Below are 27,561 nucleotides of genomic sequence, written 5' to 3'. Positions count from 1 at the left end.
AAATCCATCTGCTGGAATCCATTCCAACGGATGCATCCGCTCGTCTGTACAGACTTACCGGATCCATTCGTCCAAAGGGATTCCCCGCACGCGTCGTAATGATTTGACGCATGCGTGGAATTCCTTATATGACAGCGTCGCGCCCGTCGCCGCGTCATAATCGCGGCGACGGCGCGACACGTCATCGGCAGAGGATTTCCGCGCGGATTTCAATGCGATGGTGTGTACACTCCATCCCATCGAAATCAGCGGAAATCTTTGAGAGGATTTATCCGTGGAAACGGTCCGCTGGACCGTATCTGCGGATAAATCCTCTCGTGTGTACGGGGCCTTAGGCTTGCTGGGACATTTCCTGTTTCATTCCAGCTCTAGCTACTGTAGTGACCAGATCCACAAGACATCTTAAAGCTATCACAATTTGCAAACCTGACGAACACCAAAGCCTGTGAGTAAAGGGGTTTTGCTAGTTCAGCTTGTGTAGAGGGATGCTAGACATTGCAGATAGATAATGTGTGTTTCAGTGTAGTAGGCAAGCACATGTTAGGCCTATCTTTTGTATTAGCTATGTATAATGTATGTTGCTTGAGTAGCCATGCTTATATTTGTTTTCTATGTTTGTTTCACAGTTTTACCATATCATATCAAATCACATCACATCTCATCCCATATCATCATACTATTGTACACATTCCTGTTCATTATATCTCAGTAAAGATTGCATCAGTTCAACAACCAGCGCGTCTTTCATTGGGACTTGGTTTATACTTGATGTTAAGCTGTGTACCTAAAGCAACACACACAGCCGAGGCATTACAGTAAAAAGGCTTTAAATCGTTGTCAGAAGCAGCTAAACAGCTTTGAATCGTCTTTCCGCAGTAAAAGGACTAAAAACTCCTTTCAGCCACGTGGAGTGAAGCTAAAGTGAAACTAATTTCTCTCACTCACTACAACACTGATACTGCCTGTGTCCAGTCATCATCATTATCCATGCTGCCAGCTAAATCAAGATGCAGAACACAGAGAATAACACTCTGACAGTTAACCCTCAATGCTCCTATAAGGAGGATGACACACACAGCTTGCCAAGAATCAAGTCTAGATGCACAACATTGTCTAGAGCATCTAGTCAAACAAATCTGACTTCAGCTAGCGCAGATTCAGCAAGATCTAAGCGTACTAGTTCTAGACATTCAAGCATCACCAGTCTGTCATCGGCTAGCGACAAAGCGACTAAGGCAAGAGCAAAAGCAGAGGCAGCTTGCGCCATGGCTTCTTATGCGGAGCAAGAAGCTGAATTGATGAGAGAAAAAGCAAAAAGTGAATCCGAAGCACTCAAAAAGAAAGCAGAAGTGGAAGCATCTTTACACTTACTCAAACAGCAGAAAAACGCTGCAGCAGCCTTAGCCGAGGCAGAAGTTTTCACAAGGGCTGCCGAAGCTCAGTACGATGGCATAGAAAACCAGACGTCATCCCATAGCGCAATCCAGCGCACCCGTGAGTACGTACAGTCACAAGCAACCATGTACACCGACCAGCAATCCAATGACGCACCTAGGTCTTCATTGACTCCACTAGCAATAAGCAACTTTGATACTACGCAACATTGCAAGGCTGAATCAGGATCCCAGAGTGGGAAGTCAAGTGGTCGCATGCTCGGAGACCAATCTGCCAACCCTCCAAGAGTGCAAACGGATGCTCGCGTACTCCCTCCTCAAGCAAATACAAGTCTGGATTATAGCAGAAAGACTTACAACAGACGAGAACAACCACCTAAACAAAGTGGATTCAGTCAAGCGCCTCATCAGCCTTACCAGCCGCAGCCATACCCTGAGTTTACACCCGAGAAGTATTCGCCAGACGCAACAAGTGCTATAGAAGTGGCAAAATTCCTGATGCACCGTGAGATAGTAGGCGCTGGTCTCATGAAATTCGATGACCGTCCAGAAAACTACTGGGCCTGGAAGTCATCTTTCCTGAGTGGTACCCAAGACTTAAATATGACGGAGAAAGGAAAGCTTGATCAGCTCGTCAGATGGCTAGGACCAGAGTCCACTGAGCAAGCCCAAAGGATCAGATCAGTACATGTTCATGACGCAGCAGCAGGACTTGCAATGGTGTGGCGGAGACTAGAACAATGCTATGGATCACCTGAAGTGATCGAGGATGCTCTGCTGAAAAGGATAGAAAACTATCCAAGAATAACAAGTAAGGATTACCAAAAGCTGAGAGGTTTGGGAGACCTACTCTTAGAAATAGAAGCCGCTAAGTCTAGTGGATATCTGCCAGGTCTCTCATATCTGGATACAGCACGTGGAGTTGAGCCCATAATCGAGAAACTTCCTTACAACTTGCAAGAAAGGTGGGTAGCTCAAGCTTCAAGATACAAGAAAGATCATCGAGTTGCATTTCCACCGTTCGCCTTCTTCGCTGAATTCATAGAAGACCAAGCTGAAATACGCAATGACCCAAGCTTTGCTTTCCTGAACAAGAGAACGGCAAGCTTCCCAAAGGTAGAGCAGAAACCTCCAGGGCTTTACAAAGAACGCAGAGCAACAGTTTCTGTAAGGAAGACAGAAGTTCCGCCTGAATCTGCAGCCAATCAGGAAGACAACACAAGGAAGAAAGTTGAGGAGCCAGACAAAATATGTCCTATCCACAACAAGCCTCATCCACTAAGAAAATGTCGCAGTTTCAGAAGTAAGACATTAGAAGAGCGCAAAGCTTATCTTAAAGACGCGCCCATAGATTTGAAAGGTTTTCCAGTTGGAAGTCTTTAACCCGTGCAATCGGAAAACTTATCTGTCTAGCTAGATACTCCTGCAGAGCTACTAATACTGATCAGCGTAGCAACGACCATCTTGAACAAGCTAAGGTCGCGATCATCAAATGCATCCAGCAGGAAGTCTTTAAAGAATAAATTCAAAGCCTTCTGAAAAAGGAAGAGATTTCTCGACTCAGTTCGCTCAAGAAGTTGAACCCTATCCTCGACGAAAACGGAGTACTAAGAATTGGAGGTCGTTTGTCGGCAGCGGATATGACTATCCAAGAGAGACATCCCTTCATCATACCTACACTCTAAAAAATAATGTCTTGGCTCAACAAAAAAAAATAACGCAACAGTTTGCATCAAGCTTTTTAAGTTATGACAATGTCAGGTAAAATTAAGTGGAAGCAACAACCTACATTGTGTTGAGGTAATTAGCTTTTCTGCTAGATATAAATGCATTTTTATTTACCATCCACTGAATTACTGCCATTATAAACACATGTTTTTAAGTTGAGTAGTCAACAATATTAAGTTGCTCCAATTAGTTTTTCCAGTTTCTACAATCATTTTTTTAAGTCACATGTACTTCATTTCTACAATTATGAGCACACTTTCTTTAGGTTAATAAACAGCTAAACTCAAGTTGGTCCAAAGTTATTTTCTCTATTAGTGTTTAGCTTTGTTTTTATACTAGCTTTCACAAATGAATTCATTCAACAACACAATTGTTAAACAATTAGACCCCTTTCAAACTGGAGTGGTTTGAAGGCGCTATTGCGCTTAAAATAGCGCCTGCAAACCGACCCTAAACTGTGTCTCCATTGACCCTAAAGCTTTGTCTCCAGTGTGAAAGGCCAAGGGCTTTTACATTGGAGCGGCACTTTACCGCCCCAGTGTGAAAGGGGCCTTAAGTTCATTACACAAAACAGTTGAGTTTTTTAACATAAATAGTAAAGTTAACAAAAATAGAAAATAAGTTTCAAACATAAAGATTTGTACCATGTATAATATATCCTAATATATCTAAAACCACAGTGCCAAATATAAACTTAGGACCGTCTCACACCGGAAATTGCACAGGAATGCACTGTATGTTCACATGCGATTCACATGCAGTTCTGTGTAGTGCGATTTTAGCTCATTCATTTTGGATGGGCTGAATTTGCACTGCACTAAAAGTAGTGAGCCAGATTCACGTAGAACTGCGGCGGCGTAACGTATCGTAGATACGTTACACCGCCGCAAGTTTTCATCGCAAGTGCCTGATTCATAAAGCACTTGCAATGAAAACCTACGCCGGCGGCCTCCGGCGTAAGCCCGCGTAATTCAAAGGGGCGTGTGCCATTTAAATTAGGCGCGCTCCCGCGCCAGACCTACTGCGCATGCTCCCTTTTGAATTTCCCGCCGTGCTTTGCGTGAAGTGACGTAATTTTTTCGATCGGCGACGTGCGTAGCATACTTCCGTATTCCCGGACGTCTTATGCAAACGACGTGAATTTTTTAATTTCGACGCGGGAACGACGGCCATACTTTATACAGCACATACGTGTGCTGTGTAAAGTTAAGGCACCAAAAACGACGACTAACTTTATGACAGGAAACAATTACACCTGTCGGATCTTAGGGCTATCTATGCGTAACTGATTCTATGAATCAGTCGCATAGATACTCTGAGAGATACGGCGGAGTATCTGAGATACTCCGTCGTATCTCCTTTGTGAATCTGGGCCAGTGTATCTACAATTGGAAACTCATTGCAACCGGATCACATGGTACTTCTGTACCACGTGATCCAGTGTGAGCAAACACACTGCATTTGTGATCTGCATTTGGGGTGTCATTAGCTTAAAATTGACACTCACTGCAGAACACAGCTGCAGTGCATTTTAAACATGGTGTGGGAAATTCTCATGGATACACCGCTCCTACAGCACCCCTGCCCATTGAAATTATTGGGCAGCACCACCGGCAGCGGCACTTTCCCGGCGGTTTTAACCCTTTTTTGCCCGCTAGTGGTTGTTAAAAACACCCCGCTAGCGGCCGAATAGCACCGCTAAAAATAGCGGCGCTTTACTACTGACGGCGCCTCAGTGTGAAAGCGGCCTTAGGGCAAGTAGGAAGAGGGAAGAGGGAGCTGATAAGGGGGAAAGAGCATCCAAAAAAAAGAAAAAAAAGAAGAAAAACAGACAAATAGGAATACCACAATAGTGGCCATAGGTTGGAGGGGAGAGAGGAAAACAGTCCCTCCGTCTCCAAGGAAAAAATACAATAAACAATCAGACTATTGGGGTTTATTTACTAAAGGCAAATCTGAAAGATCTGAAATGAGGGGAAGCTCTGCTGATTTTATCATCCAATCATGTGCAAGCGAAAATGCTGTTTTTATTTTCCTTGCATGTCCCCCTCAGATCTACAGTGACTGCACTTCCAAGTGCACCTTCAGTGCAAAGTGGATTTGCCTTTAGTAAATATTTTAAACAAACCATGAAGTCTTGAATATAGTTTGCCATAGAAGCTAAAATCTATAATACACTGACTCCCCTGGCACAAAAAAACAAAACAAAAACTTTTTCAAGCTTAGCAGATTTTACAAATGGCGCACTATCAATGCTACCCACTGACATGAGGCAATGATGTTCACAAGGCTAAAAACAACCAGCACTATATTAGGACAAAGTTTGTTAGTTGGTGTTGCCTTTTAACACCTAGTTCTCGAGCTATAGGCTATAAGGCATTACAAACAGTAATAGTTCCAAATTTCTTTGTAAAGCAAATTATTTTCACCTTTAAAAATGTCTTTCATATTTCTGTGCAGCAGCAGGTCTTCCTTCCAACATGTCTCAGCTTTTTCTGCGTTATGTTGGTGGGGGAGGAGACTTGCAATAACTCAAGATATAACAAAATTGAGTTACCAAGTCCATTTTATTAAGTTACCACAACTTAAATTTCCTTTTACATCAATGAATGTAGAAATGGGACTGTACACAACACACAAAATTAGGTTGCTGTAATTTCCAACATTATAATATCAACAGAACTTATTAAAATAGGTTTTCAACGTAAAAAGTTTATTTAAAACAATAAATTTGAATTTTTACCTTGGAAATGTGCATTTAATTAAGTGGTGGTAACAGGTCTCTCGAATTACTTTTTAGAGTGTAAGAATCATCACATCGCTCTTCTTCTGGTAAGACACTATCATGAGCAAGTTGCACATCAAGGACGACACTTCACTGAAGGAGCAGTACGGTCAGCAGGATTGTGGATCATAGGAGGTAAGAGACTAGTCTCCAGCGTGATCAGCAAATGCGTTACCTGTAAGAAGATGTCAAACTTACCTGCAGACAGACTTGCTTCAGATCCTCCGTTCACTCACGTAGGTCTAGACGTTTTTGGACCATGGAACATCTCTTCTCGCAAGACCAGAGGAGGCAGTGCCGAAAGTAAACGTTGGGCTGTTCTGTTCTCTTGCCTGAGTACTAGAGCAGTTCATATTGAAGTGATTGAATCTTTATCCACTTCAAGTTTCATCAATGCCTTGAGAAGATTCTTCTCTATCAGAGGACCAGCGAAATTGATTCGTTCAGACCGTGGCACAAACTTTATTGGGGCCTGCAAGGAGTTGAAGATCATCTCTACAGACTCTGAAACAGGTTCCTATCTTCAAGATCAAGGATGCACTTGGACTTTTAATCCTCCACACGCATCGCATATGGGAGGAGCCTGGGAGAGGATGATTGGAGTAGCTCGTCGTATTCTGGATGCCATGCTCCTGAAGGTTGGGTCTACTCGCCTCACTCATGAAGCTTTGACTACACTAATGGCTGAAGTCGTGGCCATTATGAACGCCAGACCTTTGGTTCCAGTGTCTACAGATCCGGAGATGCCGTCAGTCTTGACACCCGCAATGCTGCTGACCCAGAAGATGGAACCAGTGACAGCTCCCTCAGGAGACTTGGACCTCAAGGACTTGTACACCAAGCAATGGAGACAAGTTCAAAGTCTTGCGGACATTTTCTGGAAGAGGTGGAGACAGGAATACCTGGTGACACTCCAGCCACGCAAGAAATGGCAAGATGACAAACCCAACTTACAAGTTGGAGACATTGTCTTATTAAAAGACACTCAGGCCCACAGGAACGAATGGCCTATTGGACTCATTGTGGGGACTGATCCTAGTAGTGATGCTAGAGTTAGAAAGGTTGAAGTTAGAATTGTTAGACAGGGCATTCCCAAGGTGTATGCTAGGCCAATTTCCGAAGTAGATTTACTTCTGTCCAAAGGTTAGTGGCATAACAAAAGGTATGCCAGGTGGGGAGTGTGCTGCCTTTGCAATGTATATTACATGCTTGGCACTCAGCAGTGTCTGTTTCTTTAAGACCCTCCATTTTCTTGATGCCTAGAGGCGGGTCTTCTCTGTATGTCTAAGGCTTGCTGGGACATTTCCTGTTTCATTCCAGCTCTAGCTACTGTAGTGACCAGATCCACAAGACATCTTAAAGCTATCACAATTTGCAAACCTGACGAACACCAAAGCCTGTGAGTAAAGGGGTTTTGCTAGTTCAGCTTGTGTAGAGGGATGCTAGACATTGCAGATAGATAATGTGTGTTTCAGTGTAGTAGGCAAGCACATGTTAGGCCTATCTTTTGTATTAGCTATGTATAATGTATGTTGCTTGAGTAGCCATGCTTATATTTGTTTTCTATGTTTGTTTCACAGTTTTACCATATCATATCAAATCACATCACATCTCATCCCATATCATCATACTATTGTACACATTCCTGTTCATTATATCTCAGTAAAGATTGCATCAGTTCAACAACCAGCGCGTCTTTCATTGGGACTTGGTTTATACTTGATGTTAAGCTGTGTACCTAAGGCAACACACACAGCCGAGGCATTATAGACCCCATATATATTTGTACATGTTGATCATATCCCCCTTATTCTCCTCTTCTCAAGAGTGAATAAACTCAGTACCTCTAATATTTCCTCTTAGCTGAGCTCCTCCATGCCTCTTATCAGTTTAGTTGCCCTTCTCTGCACTTTCTCCAGTTCCCCGATATCCTTTTTGAGAACTGGTGCCCAAAACTGAACTGCATATTCCAGATGAGGTCTTACTAATACTAATTTTATTTGTTGACAGTAAGTCTGTGAGAGAAAAAAAAACCCTGAGTAATGTTGAGTATAGGCGAGTAAATGTGTGGAAGCGTATAGTGAGTGTTGTAATCATAGGCGTGCGCACAGGGTGTGCCAGGTGTGCCTGGGCACACCCTAATCACCCTGTGTCGTGCAGATTGGCCCGAAATATACTTTGTTAAACTTGCACTAACGCACAGAAAAATACAGCATTAAACGGCACATAACACACTGAAATATACAACATTAAACGTGCACTAAAGCACAGAAATATGCTGTATTAAATGTGCAGTAACACACTGGAATATACTGCGTTAAACATGCAGTAATGCACAGAAATATACTGCGTTAAGCGTGCAGTAGCGCACAGAAATAAACCCCTGATATTTCACCAAAGCTCCCTAATGGGGCTCCTAAAATAAAGTGTTATATCCTCTGTGTTGAGAGGGACACAAGACTCTGGTCTGGAACAATGGATGTTTATTCAGTACAGACTGTACACTGCAACATGCATCTCAGGACATTACATATCTCTGCTTCCTACATGTGGTCTCTCTAAGATGGCTACTATACCCCTTGACCCTTGTCATCACTGCTGGGTGGAGCCAGCCTTAAAGTGCCAGTACATGTGAAACCCTTCAGGTATAACACCTTCCATCCATCCCTAAAAAAAAACAAAAAAAAACAAAAACACAACAAAACAATAACAGGCACAAAACATTAACTGATAGCTGTCCAATAACAGTCCTCCAAACCAGGAGAATTACGGGACTTCAAGCTTCCAGGAACCGTTGTGGGGTTAATATGTCATCGGATCACTTCCGTCGGCCCCGTCGAAAGTCTCGTAACCGCTCTTGCAACTGAAACCGGTCAGGAGGGCGACAGTATCGTTGAGGCCGGGCATCCAGTGATTCGGGACCGGAGGATACTGGGCTGGCCGGAATGGGTACCGGCGGGGCCAAGAAGGGATCCCCCAGCTCAGAGGGTAAACAGACCTCCGGACCAGAGCTGGAGGGCTCTGTTGGAGACGAGTTCAAAAGTTCAGAGTCCCCACAATCATCAGTGTCTGTGCATCCTGATTCGCTGGGAGCAGATCCTTGAGACACTGGTGGTTCAGCCGGCATCAGGGATTCGGGCAGTTGAGAACGAGGACGCAGTTGGTCCGCATGACGTCTGCAAATGGAACCATCTTCCAGGCGGACCATGTACATCTTGGGTCCCAAGGTCTCTGCAATGACAGCAGGAAGCCAACGGGTGTTGGAAGCCCCATAAGATCGGGCCCATACCTTTTGTTGGGCTGTGAATCGGGGGAGCTCGTTGTGTTTGACCATTTTGTCTTGGGACTGTAGTACATGTTCCTGGACTGTTTGAGGGCGGAGCATATCCAAAACAGTCCATGGCTGCCGCCCCAGAAGGAGTTCTGCTGGAGTTTTCCCAGTGGTTGCATGTGGTGTGTTTCTGTAAGCAGAAAGGAAGGAGTCCAGCTGCTGGGGTGACAGGGACTGTTGTTTACTTGCAGCCACTGTAGCTTTGAAGTAGCGTTTAAAAGTCTGCACAAACCGCTCTGCTTGACCATTTGTAGCCGGGTGGTAAGGTGCGGTCAACTTGTGCTTGATGTTGTGGGCAGTCAGGAAATGCTGAAACTCCTGACTGGTGAATTGTGCACCGTTGTCTGTGACGATTTCTCTGGGGTATCCAAACGTAGCAGCGAGATGTAACAGTATGGAAACCGTTGCCTTAGTCGTTGGCTGAGTAACAGGAATGACCTCAGGCCACTTTGAATGGGCGTCCACTATGATCAAGAAGGTGTGTCCTCTGATCGGGCCTGCAAAGTCCAAGTGTAGGCGAAACCAAGGAACCGTGGGCCAAGTCCAGGGCTGGACGCACCCTCGAGGAGGGTCTCTTGCCGTTTGTGCACATCCAGCACAAGTATTCACATATGTTGTGATATCTGAGTCTAGGTTTGGCCACCACACATAGCCTCTGGCCTTTTGTTTCATACGTGTGCTCCCTGGATGACCAGTATGTAGCAAGTCCAGAATGTGTCTCCGGAGGGTCTGTGGAATGATCACTCGGTCTCCCCATAAAACACAGTTGCCAGCCACAGTTAATTCCATACGCCTACGGAAATAAGGTTCATACTCCTGTGTGACAGTTGCAGGCCAACCGGACCGTACCCAGGAGAGTATTGTTTTCAGAAAGGTATCCTTGTTTGTATGGGCTGCTATCTCCCCAGAAGACAAGAAGGACAGGCTGGTGTAACGACAACTCTTGACCGGTGGAGAAGAGTCCATGGACCTCCCTGTCAGTCGGGACATAGCGTCCGCATTAGCATTGGCATCATGACCACGATACTGAATTTTGTAGCTGTATGCCCCCAAGAATAGGGCATAGCGTTGGAGGCGGGCCGCAGTAGTCTGGGAGATGCCTTTGTCAGGGCTAAAGATCTGAAGGAGTGGTTTATGGTCCGTCAGCATGGTGAATTCCCTACCATACAGGTAAAGATGAAACTTCTTAATTGCCCATATCAGCGCAAGAGCCTCTTTGTCAATGTGTGAGTAATTGCTTTCTGCTTTTGTCAAAGACCTGGAGGCAAATGCCACTGGTTTTTCTGACCCATCTGGTAAGATGTGAGATAGTACCGCCCCCAGACCATAGGGTGAGGCATCACAAGCCAAGGTGAGAGGCTTCTGGAGGTCATAGTGCACGAGCATGCGTGACGCCAACAGCTTCCGCTTAGAAACTTCAAAAGCACGTTGGCATGCAGCCGACCAGTCCCATCTGGAGTGTTTCTCCAAACGCTTGTTCAATGGAAACAAGGTGTGTGCCAGATCTGGCAGGAATTTGTGGTAATAGTTCAGCAAGCCAAGGTATGATCGCAGCTGCTGGACGTTGGTTGGGGCTGGAGCTTTGACTAAAGCATCAACCTTGGCTTCCGTGGTGTGTATACCTTCTGCATCCACAAGGTGGCCACAAAACTCCAATTTAGGCACCATGAATTGGCATTTTGCTAAGTTCACTTTCAGACCCTGTTCTTGGAGTCTCGCCAACACAAGCTCCACATTCTGCTTGTGTTCCTGGTCGGTCCGACCTGTAATGAGCATGTCATCTAGCAGGCACTGAGTGAAAGGAATGTCCGCCAAAATCTCGTCCATTTTTCGTTGCCAAATGGCTGGGGCAGAGGCTACCCCAAACACCATCCGATTATATTGATACAGTCCCTTGTGGGTGTTGATGGTCAGAAACTTGCGGGAAGAAGGATGGACCTCAAACTGTAAATATGCTTGTTTGAGATCAAGCTTGGTGAACTTTTGACCTCCTGCAAGAGAGGCAAAAATGTCATCTACTCTGGGTAGGGGATACTGGTCTATTTCCAGTTGAGAGTTCAGTGCCATGCGGAAATCGCCACAAATGCGCAAGTCCCCATTCGATTTCTTTACCGGTACAACTGGTGATGCCCACTCGCTGTGCTCTACCTTTGAGATGACACCTTGTTCCTCCAGCCGACTTAGTTCTGCTTCCACACCTGCTCGGAGTGCAAAAGGTACTGTCCGAGCTTTGAAGAACTTAGGCTGAGCGTTGGGTTTCAGCTTGAGTCTCACACAGTCATGCTTTATTTTTCCCAACTGGTCATCAAAAATCTTTGGGAACCGCTGCTTCAGGGACACCACCCATCCCTCATTATCTCCTAATGGAATGGTAACGGTGTTACAGGGACTTATGGCGATGTCTGGCATACCAAAGTGAGCAATCCAGTCTCTCCCAAAGAGAGGGGGTCCCCCATTTTCTAGGATATATAATGGCAGTCTCTTTGTCTGACCCTTGTACAATACCTTTACTTTTGCGTAACCCAGTGGGTGGAGTATCTGCTTTGAGTATGTCTGCAGTTTGATTGGTGTTGGGCGGACAGTTTTTCGGGTCTGAAGTTGTCTCCATTGTTTCTGGGTGATAACTGAAACTGCTGCTCCTGTGTCTACATCCATCCTGAGTTTCTTTCCCTCAATGGTTACATCTACAGTCATTGCGGAGGGTGCTGAATGCATATGATGTATGTCTAACCTGTGGAGCACTTGCTCATCCTCTGACTCAGATGATGATGTATATCTTCCCACCATATATGTCTTAGTCTTGGGGTTCAGAGGTTGTTTATCTCGCACCTTCTTGCTACGGCAAACTCGTTTCAGATGGCCGGTCCTACCACAATTATGACAGGTCTGATCCTTAAACCGGCAGACTTTGTAATCATGGTCTGTATTCCCACAATGGTAGCAAGCTGACTCCCGGCTTGGTGGGGGTCTGTATTTCCAGTTTGCAGCAGTTGGTTTGACTGCTGTTCTGAAAACTTCCTGCTTCACCTCTTCCCTTCTGCTCTGGGGGTTCAATTCCTCTGTATCTTTCACAGCCATTTCCATCACTGAAGCTATCTCAATTGCCTTTGTAAGGGTAAGGTCTTTCTCTGTTAACAGTCTCTTTTGTGTTGACTCACAATTCAGTCCCATGACAAACTTATCTCTCAGTGCAGTAGGTAGGTAGTCCCCAAAAGAACAGGTCGAGGCTAGTCTGCGAAGGGCGAGCACATAAACTTTAATCTCTTCACCTGTCTGTTGCTGCCTCTGATAGAAGCGAAATCTTTCTGCAATCTCTAGTGGTTTAGGCTGGAAGTGATCCTCTAGCAGTGTCAGCAGCTCTGCCAATGTCTTAGCTGCTGGTTTTACAGGGGAAAGCAGATCTCTAAGAGTGTCATATGTCTTGGCCCCAACCACTGTCAGAAACACTGCTACTTGCCTGTTGTCTGGGATGGCATTTGCACTGAAATACTGTTCCAGTCTCTCAACCCAGGAACTCCAGGATGTCTGTTCTCCATCAAACTCACTTAATGTCCCGATTAATGACATTTTCCTGCTGGGATCTGTGATTGCTTTTATCCAGGTGACAATCCACAATGTCTTTGTCTCTCTCTCAGACTGATAGACACTTTATAAATCCCATCCTCGTCGCCACTGTTATATCCTCTGTGTTGAGAGGGACACAAGACTCTGGTCTGGAACAATGGATGTTTATTCAGTACAGACTGTACACTGCAACATGCATCTCAGGACATTACATATCTCTGCTTCCTACATGTGGTCTCTCTAAGATGGCTACTATACCCCTTGACCCTTGTCATCACTGCTGGGTGGAGCCAGCCTTAAAGTGCCAGTACATGTGAAACCCTTCAGGTATAACATAAAGTAAATATATAATAAAAATAAAAAACTACTGACACTGTCCACTGCCCTACTGACACCATCAGTATACTGTATATACACATGCAAATATGTTTGAGCTTTGGGGTGCACACCCTAATGCAATAGGCTGTGCACACCTATGGTTGTAATGTACTAATTTATACTCACGTAAACATGCTTATAGACAAATAAACATGTGTATGAGAGTAAATTACTGCACTCAAATGTAAAATGTAAAATTTTTGTTTTTACTGCTCAGTACTTAATGCTGTATTGCTGGTCTTTACTCTGTGTGCATGGTTCTATAGACAACAATGTATCTCATTCCAAATCAGTAAAAAACGCTGTGGGCCAGATTCACAAAAGAGATACGACGGCGTATCTCCTGATACGCCGTCGTATCTCTGTAATCCGCCCGTCCTAACTATGCGGCTGATTCATAGAATCAGTTCCGCATAGATAGCCCTAAGATCCGACAGGTGTAATTGAATTACACCGTCGGATCTTAGGATGCAATTCTAGGCCGGCCGCTAGGTGGCGAGGCCATTGCGGTCGGCGTAGAATATGCAAATGACTAGTTACGGCGATTCACGAACATCCGCGTTACACGTCGCTCTAACTTTACGTTGTTTCCGTCGAGATACGCGTTGTAAAATTACAACGATTTTTATCTTCCCCCATCATCCGACTCTTGTGAGCTGGCGAGGCAAGAGGAGACACACACCGCATGCAAATTGAGGTTCCACCTCCCCATTTAAAGGCCCGCAGACCCAGTGCCGGGATGGGCACCTTTTAATGTAAGTGGCCATTTGGCCCATGTTTTGTTTTATTATTTTATATTAAAAACCGGTTGCACTATGGAGTTTTTCTGTTTTTCATTTCATTTCTGAGAATATTGGGAGAAGATTTGCCTGTGTCAACTACTGGAGAACGCACTATATGTTTGCAGACATTCAGAACTGCACAAGCGTGTTTGACTTTCTTTTTAGTTAAAGGAGTCAAAGCGCTGTGGTAAGCGCATATATTTATTCACTTTTGGGTGTCGTTTCTGCGGAATTGGTGGAAGGATTTTTAAGCACTGCAGTATATGAGAGGATTGCACGTTTTTTCTTCTGGTCCACTGCAAGATTCACTCCATTGTTATCTAAGTGGCTCACTACCACTATATATATGGACATTATCGTTATCACTTAAGAAATATTTCTTGTTTTAAGGTGTTGGGAGCACATCTCTTTTCAATTAGAGGTTCCCTTGTGAATCTTATTTTTTCAATTATTGATTCAACTGTGTCTTTGCTAATTAGCTCTGATCAATTAGTTGTTGTTTATTTTTAATTGTTATCACATATATTTGTAATTGCTACCACTTTAAAGAAATTTTTTTGTGTCACTAGCGCCCCCTACCTATCACACATTCACTAAGTTGTAAAATTAGGGCTGAGCCCTAGGTGTTCTAAGCAATGTTAAATATGGCCGTCGTTCCCGCGTATAAATTTAAAAAATCACGTTGTTTGCGTAAGTCGTCCGTGAATGGCGCTGGACTCCATTTACGTTAAGGTCTAAACAAATTACGTCCGTGCGACGTCATTTAGCGCAATGCACGTTGGGTAATTTTCCCGACGGAGCATGCGCAGTACGTTCGGCGCAGGAACGCGCCTAATTTAAATGGTGCCCGCCCCATTTGAATTAGGCGGGCTTGCGCCGAGCGGATTTACGTTACACCGCCACAAGTTTACAGGTAAGAGCTTTGTGAATCAGGCACTTACGCTGTAAACCTGCGGCGGTGTAAGGTAAATGGTATACATTACGCTGCCGTGGAGCAACGTAAATGTATCTGAATCTGGCCCTGTGTTTTTTACTAATGTGTGCAAGAGGCCTTTTTTATGTTATTTGGGCCCTTTTGTGGTTTTGTTTGATGTGCTGCTCAACCCTTGCTTGGACTGCTTTTGGATGCCCCAGTTATGTCAGAATAAACAGATAATAATAATAATAATAATAATAATAATAATAATAATAATATTATATTAATACTATAATAATAACATTTTATTGTTCAATGAATGATAAAAAATAATGATTTTTGTACTTATCATAAAATCTCTATCTTTTGAGGCTCATTAAGATACACAGGTGTTACCACCTCTGTTTTATGATCTAGCACTATATACCGTATTTTCCGGCGTATGACGACCTTTTATACTTAAAAATATGCCTCAAAAATCGGGGGTCGTCTTATACGCCAGATGCAGAGTCAGTCAGACTGCGGGCGTCCATTGTTCAAAAGCTGTGCCTCCTCCTCGTGCTGTTCCGTGATAGGCAAAACACTCAGTTTCCCAGCAGAGCCTGTGTCTCTGCTGGGAAACTGAGTGTTCCACCTATCACGGAACAGCAGGAGGAGGAGGCGCGGCTTTTGAACAATAGACACCGCAGTCTGACTGACTCTGCCAGGGATAAGGTATGGAGATTGTAGAAGTGAGGCATGCAATGACACAGTGAGGCATGCAATGGCACAGTGAGGCATGCAATGGCACAGTGAGGTATGCAATGGCACAGTGAGGGGGGAAGGGGATCATCTTATACGGCGAGTATATCCCAAAACCAACATTTTAGCTGGAAAATTAGGGGGTCGTCTTATACGCAGGCAAATACGGTACTGCTTTTGTACAAAATTAAAGTATGCTGGAAGTCAAATGGGTTATACTTGCCAGGCAAAAGGTTTGTTTGCCAGTGTCAAATAACCTAATTATCTCTAACAACTGAGTTATGCATTCCTTAATAAAACTACAAAAACAACAAAAAATGTAATAGTAAGTGCATATGTCCTGTGTTATTGCAGCTTACCAGTCCTTAGATGGGGTGGCTACATTAGTGTTCAAGAACAGGCTAAAAATTACAGAAAATAAGGCTAATTGGTGATAACTGGGCTCCCTCCATAGATACTTTTTTTTTAATTTAGCCACTACATCTAAAGATTGGTACATATTCTAGTTTTGTGTTTGGATATGCTTTAAAATGTTTGTAAAAAAAAAAAAAAGATTTTAACCAGCTTAGATACGACCAATAGGCACAACAAATAATACAATTTTAACAAAATGTCTGGTCACATCACTGCTATTTAGAGCCCAATCCCCTGGCTTTGAGGAGAGAAGGTAGATGGCAGTGTTTTCTATTGTCCAAAATACAAGAAGCTCTTTTACTCCATGGATACAGCAGTAGTGTCATATGTTTAAAAGTCTCATATGCTTTAAATGATCCAAAAAATTATTAAAATCAAAGAAAGCAAACCACTTGTTTCCATATAGTCCAAACTAATTACACCCTAAAAAGGTGAGTCCAAAATGAAGCTTTCTCCACTCAGTGTTTACTTAGGATATGACAGGTGTATAGATTTGCAGATCCTTCACCACACCTCGTGATACCGCTCCCCTCAAAATTTGCACTCACCGGATCTATCAGATATATCAGTGTTTCTCAACTCCAGTCCTTGAGGCGCCCCAACAGGTCATGTTTTCCGGCTTTCCATTATTTTGCACAGGTGATTTGATCAGTTTCACTGCCTAAGTTCTTACCACAGCCGATTCATCTGAGGGAAATCCTGAAAACATGACCTGTTGGGGCGCCTTGAGGACTGGAGTTGAGAAACACTGAGATATATACACCTTTTAGTCATGTCTTTCATCTTATCAAGTCACTCAAGATCGGGAAGGAATCTTCAACCAGTCTCAGTATCTCATGACAAAGGGAAACAGACCTAATAGCATGATTAGTATTCCATCATTATAGCCCATTCATCAACATGCAGAGCTCCATAAAATTGCATACAGAGATTCATCCTTCATTACTTCAGCATAAGTGCCCATAACAGAGAGGCACCACAGAGCCCAGCTAGCTGCAGAGGTTTTCAGCCTGTCTCAAAAACCCACATAGGTGCAATCATCAGAAGTCCTTGCCAGACTATGGCTGTAGGTTTGAATAGAGGGATTTTCAACATTCCTGGAATTTCCCTGTCTACAGCATGTGGCAAAGTGCAGACTCACATTGGCCAGTCTGACAAATGAATTTACAGGTGTGCAGGCACAGTATCCTAAAGTTTCCATCTTAAATGGAAAAACACAAACTGACCACATCAGGATGGTTCTGCTTCCATGCCTAACATGGTCAGTATGAAACAGGAAGGGAATATTAAAGTGGGAGCCTGACAGGAACACCAGGTATAGACTGTGTTTCAGTGTTCTTAGCTACATAAGAGGGATTCCTATGTGTATTATAAGGAACAAAGGAATGTAGTACAGAGTAATTAAAATAGGGTTGAAGTAATGATGTACAGGTTATGTTAAAAGAAAAGGCAAGAATATAACAACATGTAAAAGCTAAGGAAGGAAGATAGATATATATATATATATATATATATATATATATATATATATATATATATATATATATATATATATATATATATATATATATATATATATATATATATATATATACATACAGTATAGTAAATGTATGTAGTGTCAAAGATGAAAAGAACATAAAATGAAATTGGGTAAAATTCATCTTTCTAAGAAACATCAATTTATGGAATAATTTGTAAAGATGAAAAAACACATTATACACTTGCAGTTTAGGTAATTAAAACTTTCTCTTAATATGGCTTTGTTTGCCAAGGTCATATTTAAGAGTATACACTATTTTTCAAGTCAATGCAGCTTGGTCTCTTTGCTGCCTATACAAAATGCAAATACTGTGCATCAACAGGTAGATGTTGAATAACAAATACATACCGTTAATATGAAAAGAACAGGACCCACGAATGCCCATATTATGTCAGTCTGTGTGTTTAGCCAGCAGTGACTGTCTGCCACATATTTATCTAAAGAGGTTGCCAAGGTCACGATTACAATAATGACTGGAAGACCTACAGCAGAGGAGATAACAGATCTTTCATTAGTAGACAAGATTTGGAAAGACAAAGTAACCCTACTATTTTGCATTAGAAACATAGAATAAGGTTACAATTTAGTATCAGTTGTTTTTTATAATTTACCAAAAATGTAATTTGAATTGAAGTCAAATCTTCCTGGTAAAGGTATTTTTGGAGTAAAATGAGAAAATTTGTGTTTTGTACATGCGTGAATGCATGCATTTTTTTCTTAAAGTAGAGTATAATTTCTTTACAGTACATCACAGGACACAGAGCCAGTAATTACTACATGGGTTATAGGCCACTTTCAGGTGATGGACACTGGCATAATCAAGACAGGAAGTCCCCCTCTATCTAACCCCTCCCACATGGGGAGTGCCTCCGTTTTTTCGCCAGTGTATAAGGTGTTGGTCACAGTTAACATTATGCTCCTCAGAAGGGCCCTAGCCAGGAAGCTATACAACCGGATCAAATAGAAAAGCCAAAAACAAAGGCAAAAGTGGATGGTACCCGAGCCTCGATACCAAAGAACGAGGTTTTGCCTGTAACGCTTCTCTTTGGAGATCTGAGCCCCCCAGGGCTCAGATTTCCAAAGAGAAGCGTTACAGGCAAAACCAGCGCCTTGGTCACATTGCTATACCACAGGTTGCTTTGGCAGGGCACTGTACAGGTCCAAGGCAGTGGACCCTAATAAATTAAAGGGGACCCCGCCCTTGAAGGTCTGGCATGACTCCAAGCCCACCATAATGGGTGAAGATTGGGTCACTGTACTAATTCCAGTAGTACTCTGTGACAGGAATGGTAAGTGAAGAAGATCCCTTGTGGACTTCTTTTTATGAAGAGTTGATGTCTTGCCTGTGTTTTTTCTCCTACCACTAGAGTGTGCAGCAGCATGACTGGAGTCAGAATCCCATGTCTGCCTGTTTAAAGGTCTGTCAGCAGCACTTGTGGAGGAGTTCTGCCTTTCCTCTCAGTTAGTCAGCCACCTAAAGAGGGGGGAGAGTCTGGGGTTCACCAGCAGCAAGACTGCCGCTTGCGCACACGTGCGAAAAGAACCCTCCTTTTATGAGAAATGGACACCACGGGGGTGGAAAGCGGTGTCGCCGGTGTGCAAATGGATCGGTGTGCGCGTTGCCCTATGGTGCTATAAATTCAAGCTGTGCGCATACAGGTGCGTGACTGAGAGATGCAACGTGCGCGACGGAGAGATACAGACAGTTTTTCACAGGGCATCAAAGTGCTGGGGTGCTGGGGACAGGCTTTGTTTAAGACTCATCTGTTCAGCATCTGAGCTGTGGCATTTGATAGCGGCATGTTAAGATTGCTAAGACTGAGCTCAGCAATAGATGCATATTAATTAGTACCTCTGCTTTTTGCCTAGGACTATGTATGCCCGAAGGATAGGGGCAAAAAACAGGGAGAAGCGGTGCAAAGCGCAGCGGTCAGGTCCCGGTAACCCTAACGTGCCTCCACTGCACCTGCTTCCCTTGTAAGACCTGAAACGGTTAACCAAGCTGAACCTTTGTCAGGCATTATAGCTACCTCCAACTCTCCAGCCTCTGCATTTGTCACTAAAGATGACTTGGCTACGGCTCTGGCTGGTTTGGAGGATAAGTTGGCTAGTTTGTCGTGTTTACCCCGTAGTCTGGGAAAAAACGCGACAGGCCCCTCTCCCTGCTCCTGGGCCGACGGCTGCAGATTAGGAGTGGGTAGAGGATTCAGATGTACCTTAGAGGGCACAGTGGAAGGGCATGAGGATAGTTCCTCATTAGAGGGCTCAGCCCCGGGGGAGCCTTCGCAGCCTCACAGTCTCAAAGGTTGTTAATTTAATCACTTACTGACACTGACTTTTTTTATTCCTCCTTATGCCTTGTACACACGGTCGGAATTTCCGATGGAAAAAGTCAGATGAAAGCTTTTCATCGGTTATTCCGACCGTGTGTATGCCCAATCTGACTTTTTCCGTCTGCAATTCCGATGGACCTAGATAGAGAACATGTTCGGAAAATCCGTTCGTCTGTATGGAATTCCGTTTTCCGCAGAAAATCCGTTTGCGTGTAAGCGGCATAACAGAGTCTCTCAAATGTATCCTATGGAGGAGATATTCACTAAGAAATTGAGTATGCCAGTGGTAGACGCTGCTGTTTCTTCCCTGAATAATGCCGCGTACACACGGCCGTTTTTTGTGATGAAAAAAAACGTAATTTTTTCTCATGAAAAAAGGACAACGTTTTTCAAACTTCATTTAAAAAAACTGCGTTGCCTACACACCATCGTTTTTTCAAAATGCTCTAGCAAAGCGCGGTTACGTTAAGCACGTACGGTGGCACTCTGTTCCATTCAAGCTCGCTTCATAACTTGCTTCTGAGCATGCGCGGGTTTAAAAACTTTGTTTTAAACGTCGTTTTAGCTACACACAGTGATTTTTTATGACACAAAAAACGACGTTTTGAAAAACGACATAAAAAATTAAAGCATGCTCGAATTTTTTTTTGGTCGTTTTTCAGAAGACATAAAAAGACGTTTTCCCCACACACAGTCATTTTAAATGTTTTTTTTCATCACAAATAATGACCGTGCGTACGCGGCATTACTTCTCCAGTTGACAATATTCAGGTGTTTAGGATCCAGCAGATAAAAGACTGAAATCTTTGCATAAAGCCTCATTTGCTATGGCCGGTGCGGTTGCACAGCCTGCGATAGCAGCTGTTGGTGTAAGTCAAATCCTTAAGGATAAGGTTAGAAGGGAAGCAGTCCTGGTCCTTCCCAATCTTCTTATGTCCTTTGTGTTGCAGTTTGACTCTATTAGGAATTCCATCCATCAGGCGTCACGTTGCGCTCTTCTACACATGCGAAGAGTGCTATGGCTTAACCACTTCCATACCGGGCACTTACGCACCTTCCTGCCCAAGCCCATTTTCAGCTTTCAGCACTGTCGCACTTTGAATGACAATTGCGCGGTCGTGCTACACTGTACCCAAACAATTTTTTTATCATTTTGTTCCCACAAATAGAGCTTTCTTTTGGTGGTATTTGATCACCTCTGCGGTTTTTATTTTTTGCGCTATAAACAAAAGAAGAGCGACAATTAAAAAAAAAAACACAATTTTTTACTTTTTTATTTGATTGGTTTGCGCAAAAGTTATAGCGTCTACAAAATAGGTGATAGATTAATGGCATTTTTATTTTATACACTTTTTTACTAGTATTGGCAGCGATTTGCGATTTTTTACTGTCACCATGACATTGCGGCGAACACATCGGACACTTTTGACACGTTTTTGGGACCATTCACATTTATACAGCGATTAATGCTATAAATATGCATTGATTACTGTGTAAATGTGACTGGCAGGGAAGGGGTTAACCACTAGGGGGCGTTGAAGGGGGTTAATATGTTCCCTAAGATGTGTTATAACTGTAGGGGGGAGGGGACTCTCAAGGGGAGGAGACCGATGTGTGTTCCTCTGTACTGGGAACACACATTGGTCTCCTCACCACTGACAGGAGGTGGATCTGTGTGTTTACACACACAGATCCACACTCCTGCCGTGATTACCGACAATCGCGGGCACCCGACGGCAATCGCGCCCGCCAGGCACCCGCGCCGGGTCACGAGCGTCGGCGCGGGCGCGTGTGCCGCGCGCGGGCGCCCTAGATCGCCGGGGACACAGGACGTCATATGATGTCCACCCGGATCGAAGAGGGGTTCCTGCCGCCGTCATTTTACAATGACGCGATAAGGATGTGGTTAAGTATTGGTCAGCAGAGTTACATTGTAAGTAACTGTTGGCTGGGCTTCCTTTATGAAGATCGTTTATTTACGGATGATAAGTACATCCAGAAGATCTCGGGTGGAAAGAGTACCCTTCTTCCTGTGAAGAGAAGAAGTAAGCATCCTTCATTTAAACATTCTTAGCCGGATTCATAGAGACTTACGTATTAGTAGATACGCCGTCGTAAGTCCGAATGAGCACCGTCGTATCTTTAAGCGTATTAAGATACGACCGACGTAAGCCTCCTACGCCGTCGTATCTTAGCTGCATATTTACGCTGAACGCTAGGGGCGTGTACGTGGATTTACGGGTTGAATATGTAAATAAGCAAGATACGCCGATTCACGAACGTACGTACACCTGTCGCAGTAAGATACGCCGTTTATGTTAGACATACACCGGCGTAAAGATGAACCACCAAAAAGATGGCGCAGCCCATGCAAGGTATGGATGACGGAACAGCCGTCGTATTTTACGTCATTTGCGTAAGCGTACGTGAATGGGGCTGGGCGTAGGTGACGTTCACGTCGAAAGCAATGAGTATTTGCGACGTGATTTTGAGCATGCGTCGTACCAACGGCCCTCATTTACATGGGGTCACGCCCACTACCTGCCTATTTTGAATTAGGCGGGGTTACGCCGGGCCATTTGCCCTACGCTGACGTAACTTAGGGAGCAAGTGCTTTGTGAATACTGGCCTTGCCTCTGTATTTTACATCGGCGTAGCTCAAATGAGCTGTGCTACGCCAGCTTAAACATACGCCGATGTATGTGAATCTGACTATCTATCTCTCCGTTGCCTGGAGCCAGGCAGTTGCGATGGCCTCCACCGTCAGCCCTGAGAGGAAGGCCCCAAAGCCAGGCTCGGGGCCAGAGAAAAGCTGAGGGGGCAATAATCTGCTAAGCAAGATTCCCAAGGCCTTCCTATGAAGGGGTGCCCTGGCTAGCATGGGAGGACAGCTCTTGCAGTTGCAGGAGCCTGGCAGGAGGAGATTCAGACAGAAAGGTCACCTCCATGGTTTCTCTAGACTATAAGCTAGAGTTTTGGGATTCTTCCACCTCGTTTTCTAAATTCTGGTGTTTTTGTTCAGGCACTAGACCTGTTGCTGTCTCAAGGGGTGATCATAGAGACCCCCTTAGGAGAACAGGGAATGGGTTTACTTAAACCTCTTTACAGTGCCCGAATCAAACGGTGATGTCAGACCCATTTTCAGATCTCAAGGGTCTGAACCAATTTCTGGACATCTGCTCCTTTTCTCTCGGAATTAATTTGATCAGTGGAATCCTCCCTTCGGGGAGTTGCTACTGCCAATCAGAGGCTTATCTAGTGAAAATGGCGCCTATGGCAAGCACTGAAACTGCGCCCCTGTCAAAACATTAATGCGGCCTTACCAGCGCCCATAAATGCGGCCTTACCAGCACCTATAATTGCAGTAATATCAGCACCCATAAATGCAGTAACATCAGCACCCATAAATGCAGTAACATCAGCACCCATAAATGTAGTAACATCAGCACCCATCAATGCGGCCTTGCCAGAACCCATAAATACGGCCTTACCAGCACCCATAAATGCAGCCTTACCAGCACCCATAAATGCAGTAATATCAGAACTCCCCCTTCCTAGCTTAGCTGCCACTGCAGTACTAAGCTAGGAACCAGTGTACACATCTCTCCATCCAGCTAACAGACATCGCTGCCAAAACATTTTTGTTTTTTGCATTTAGGGGAGCCCATTCTCTTGAATGGGTTGCCATTTGTGTGACAAACAGAACATAGAGGCTCTATAACCTTTTAAAGTGTTCAGATTTGCCACATGACACAATGCAGGTCTGCTAATTGTATTCAGGGTGCCATCAACAATGGCATCACAAGCACTATGTGCATTTGCAGTGCATTTTCAAAATGCACTGAAAAACGCCCGCTACCTGTGCACTTTGTCCCACATTCATGAAACGTCAAATGTTAATACGGCCTAATGCCTAGTATACACTGCTAGTTTATTTTTATTTTTTCATTCAACCCCGCAGGCTGTACGAAACAAACCTGACACCTCAGGCTGGGGCCGCTGTACTAACAATCCGATGTTAGTACTGAAATTTCCCCTGCTGTTCTATTATGTTCTGACAAGGGGATGCCCCCCACCCCACCCCAGTAGAACACTCTGGTCAGTACTCTCAGCCATTGGCTGACAGCAGTGTTTGAGTTGACAGACCTTTTTTGGTCATGCCCCTTCAACAGAAGCCAGCTGTCATATAGTCAGACAGGGCTTTACTTCAGAGCTGCAGCATTTTTAGAGCAGGCTGCAGAGTTTGACAGGCAGCACCACCTGTCAAATTTCTCATCGAGTTCAATGGGGCCACTCTGCAACTTGAAGCCAAAAAAAAATATTTTACAGTTGCAATGCGGTCTTGCAATGTAAAATTGCCATTCAGCAATTTAAAAAAGTAAAAAAAAAAACAGGAGTCATGAGGTGGCAGTACCATGGCTTTAATTTCTGCCATGGCTGCAAAGCACACCATTGCGACCATGTTATTTTAGCAACTTGATATTTCGAGGGGGGGCCCTGTCAGGTAAGTTGTCTGGGGCCCCGTGATTTCTAACAGCGGCCCTGAATATAAGCACTGTACAGGACACCAGGGGTGGGTCCTGGACGGGTGCTATACGGCACCACTGTTTGGACTATGGTCCATTTAAATAGAGGTAGAAGGTTCAGGGGGTCACCCAAAAGTGGGTGAAAAGTTCCAGGCAGGCGCTAATTCAGAGAGGACTGGCTCGCAGTCTTCTCTATCTTAATAAAGTAGTTTGGGGCCTGGAATTTTGGAGGCTCCAAAGTGTTATTTGGGTGGGATGGAGCCTCCACTCCTAAACCCTGGAAGCCAGCGCACAAGGGGTTAAAATCTCACAGACAACCACCCATTAAAGCAGGAAGTGATGCTGGAGGGAATGAGTGAGTTGGGAGAGTGCACCTGTGAGGACAAGATGGAAGTCTGCTAGCTGCTCAGAGAGGATTTCTGAGTAGTTTGGAAGTGAAGCTGTGTCTGCAGGGAAGGTCTGGAGGACTTCTTACTAAAAACGTATGTGCCTTTCTTTTGGTTGTTTTTCTGAAGAAAGACTTTTTCCTAATTTATGCTGGAAACAAGCAGGACTTTTGTTGTGACGTTTTGGATGCTGAAGAAAAGCTTTATTTTGTTTTGTTTGGTCACCAATAAAGACCCTTTGCTTTACTGACACGGTTTTACGCACTTGTCTCGCGGAGCTTAAGAACCCCCAAAGTTTACAATTGGTGTCGAATGCGGGCAAAGTGCATTTGCAGGCGCAAAAACCGTTTAAAACTGACATTTAAAGAGACAGTGTACCTATGGCATGTCTTGGGTGAAGTCAGCCCAGGCGTTACAAACAGCAGACAAAGGCATGGAGGAGGTCGTTAAGGCTTTGGCACAAGCCACTGTGACCCAGCAGCAAGCCACTGTGACCCAGCAGCAAGCCATTGTGGCCCAGCAGCAAGCGTCAGCAGAGTCAAACCGTCGCCATGAGGAAGCGATGGCTCAACAGCAGCAGGCCCTGGCACAGGCTATAGCTGCGCAGCAGGAAAATACACGGCTGCTATCCGCCCAGTTTACGGCCCAGCAGGAGTCCACTCAAGCACAGGTGGCTGCCTTGCAGGAGGCCGTACAGCAGCTGGCTCAGGGACAAGCGCAAGCGGTCGTTGCCGTTAGCAACCCAGTGTCTGTTAGAGCCAGCCATTTTTTGCAGAAACTAACACCCAGCGATGACGTGGAAGCCTTTCTTACCACCTTTGAAAGGATAGCAGAGAGAGAAGCGTGGCCCCGGGACCAATGGGCCGGCATTATATCGCCTTTTCTCACTTGTGACCCGCAAAAGGCCTATTTTGACCTCCCAGCTGAGCACATCAAAGACTATGAACGTCTAAAAGCTGAAATCCTGGCCCGCCTGGGAGTGACCACAGCTGTCCGGGCTCAGAGGGTGCATCGCTGGCGGTACAAATCGGACCAACCACCCAGGTCCCAGATGCATGAACTAATTCAGTTAGTTAAAAAATGGCTGCAGCCAGAAAAGTTGTCAGGTCCACAAATGGTGGAACGAGTGGTAATGGACCGGTACCTACGGTCCCTACAAGATGACCTACAGCGCTGGGTAAGCCATGGAAACCCTACTAATGCTGACCAGCTGATCGAGCTGGTTGAACGGTATACCGTGGTGGAGGACCTGCTTGGGCCTGCCAAGCGTCGAGAACCCACGCCAAGGACACCCAGACCAGCCACCAACCTGAGGAGAGAAGCCTTGCCAGATGTTGGCGTCCGCAGGTTTACACCATCTGCCCTAGAACCACGGAGGTCGGTTCCTGTACCAAAGATGGGAGACATACAATGTTGGCGATGTCGGTCCTGGGGGCATACCCGGGCACAATGCCCACTGCAGGAGGAGCCTATGGAGTGCGGAACTGGTCGGAGAAGCTCCTTCTATGTGCGAAGTGTGTGTACCACTCATCTTGACCTGGCTGCAGGACGGTTTGAGTGTGAAGTGTGGGTGAACCACCTTCCTGCCAGGGCCCTACTGGACTCCGGTAGCATGGTAACATTAGTACATGCCAGGATACTTGGGAGGCTTAGACCAGTGACTAAAACTCTTCGGGTGGTATGCATTCATGGGGATACCAAGGAGTACCCCTTGGTTCCGGTGACTGTTTCTTATGGCCATGCCTCAGTTACACAGGAGGTCGGGGTGGTAAACAGTTTAATTCATGACATCATAGTGGGGCGGGACTGTCCACTATTTCTGGAACTATGGAACGAGGTGCAAATGGCACCACCAGGGGAACTGGGGGCACTGGGCCTGGAAGGGACAGGGTCCGAGGGGTCCGGAGCTGAAATACACCCCTCTCATATAGAAATACCTACCATTGATAATGAAGTCGCAGGGAATGCTAATGTGGAGGATAATGCCCCTGACCCAGGTCTTAAACCCGGGTTGATCTCTGAGGTGGGGGAGGTCTTCCCATTACAAGTCATGCTGGGGGAGGATGACGAGGAGCTCTCCCCGGTTGAGGAGGATGAAGGGGAAACCTCCTCAAGGCCAGTACATCCAGATCTAGACGTGTCCAGAGGTGCATTTGGTACCGCCCAATTACGGGACCCTGCCTTGGTCAATGCTCGAGAGCAGGTTTCTGTTGTTGATGGGGTCCCACAAATGCCAGATGCAGACCAGAGGTTCCCTCACTTTGCGTTGAAGGGGGACTTACTGTATCGAGTGGCTGAGAGCCGAGGGGAAACTATAGAGCAGTTGCTGGTTCCCCAACCGTATAGGCGGATGCTCCTCGATCTAGCCCACAACGATGCACTGGGAGGACACCTGGGGGCGGAGAAAACAGAGGCCAGGATAAACGACCGGTTTTACTGGCCAGGGTTGAAGGCCGAGGTTAAAAGATACTGTGCGTCTTGTCCCATTTGCCAGTTAACCGCCCCAGTGCCACACTATAGAAACCCTCTGGTGCCCTTGCCGATTATCGAAGTCCCGTTTGAACGGATCGCTATGGATCTGGTGGGACCCCTGGTAAAGTCGGCACGGGGCCACCAATACATATTGGTCATCCTAGATTACGCAACTAGGTATCCAGAAGCTGTCCCTTTGAGGAAAGCCTCCTCTAAGGCCATCGCCAGGGAGTTGTTTCAAATGTTCTCACGAACTGGGTTCCCCAAA

The 27,561-nt window shown here is 45.0% G+C and overlaps 1 protein-coding gene across 1 annotated transcript in view; it reads right to left on the bottom strand.

Moving 5' to 3' along the window:
• Positions 1-27,561, bottom strand: part of ADGRD2 (adhesion G protein-coupled receptor D2) — a 999,543-nt gene that overhangs the window by 560,305 nt on the left and 411,677 nt on the right. The window contains exon 18 of the mRNA XM_040324866.1: positions 17,925-18,058. Within this exon, the coding sequence (XP_040180800.1) occupies positions 17,925-18,058 (134 nt within the window). The remainder of the gene's footprint in view (positions 1-17,924; positions 18,059-27,561) is intronic.

Source organism: Rana temporaria, chromosome 9 (assembly GCF_905171775.1).
Source record: "Rana temporaria chromosome 9, aRanTem1.1, whole genome shotgun sequence".
Taxonomy (NCBI): Eukaryota; Metazoa; Chordata; class Amphibia; order Anura; family Ranidae; genus Rana; species Rana temporaria.
Note: the sequence above shows the minus strand (reverse complement) of the source record. Positions and strands in the feature narration are given on the sequence as shown.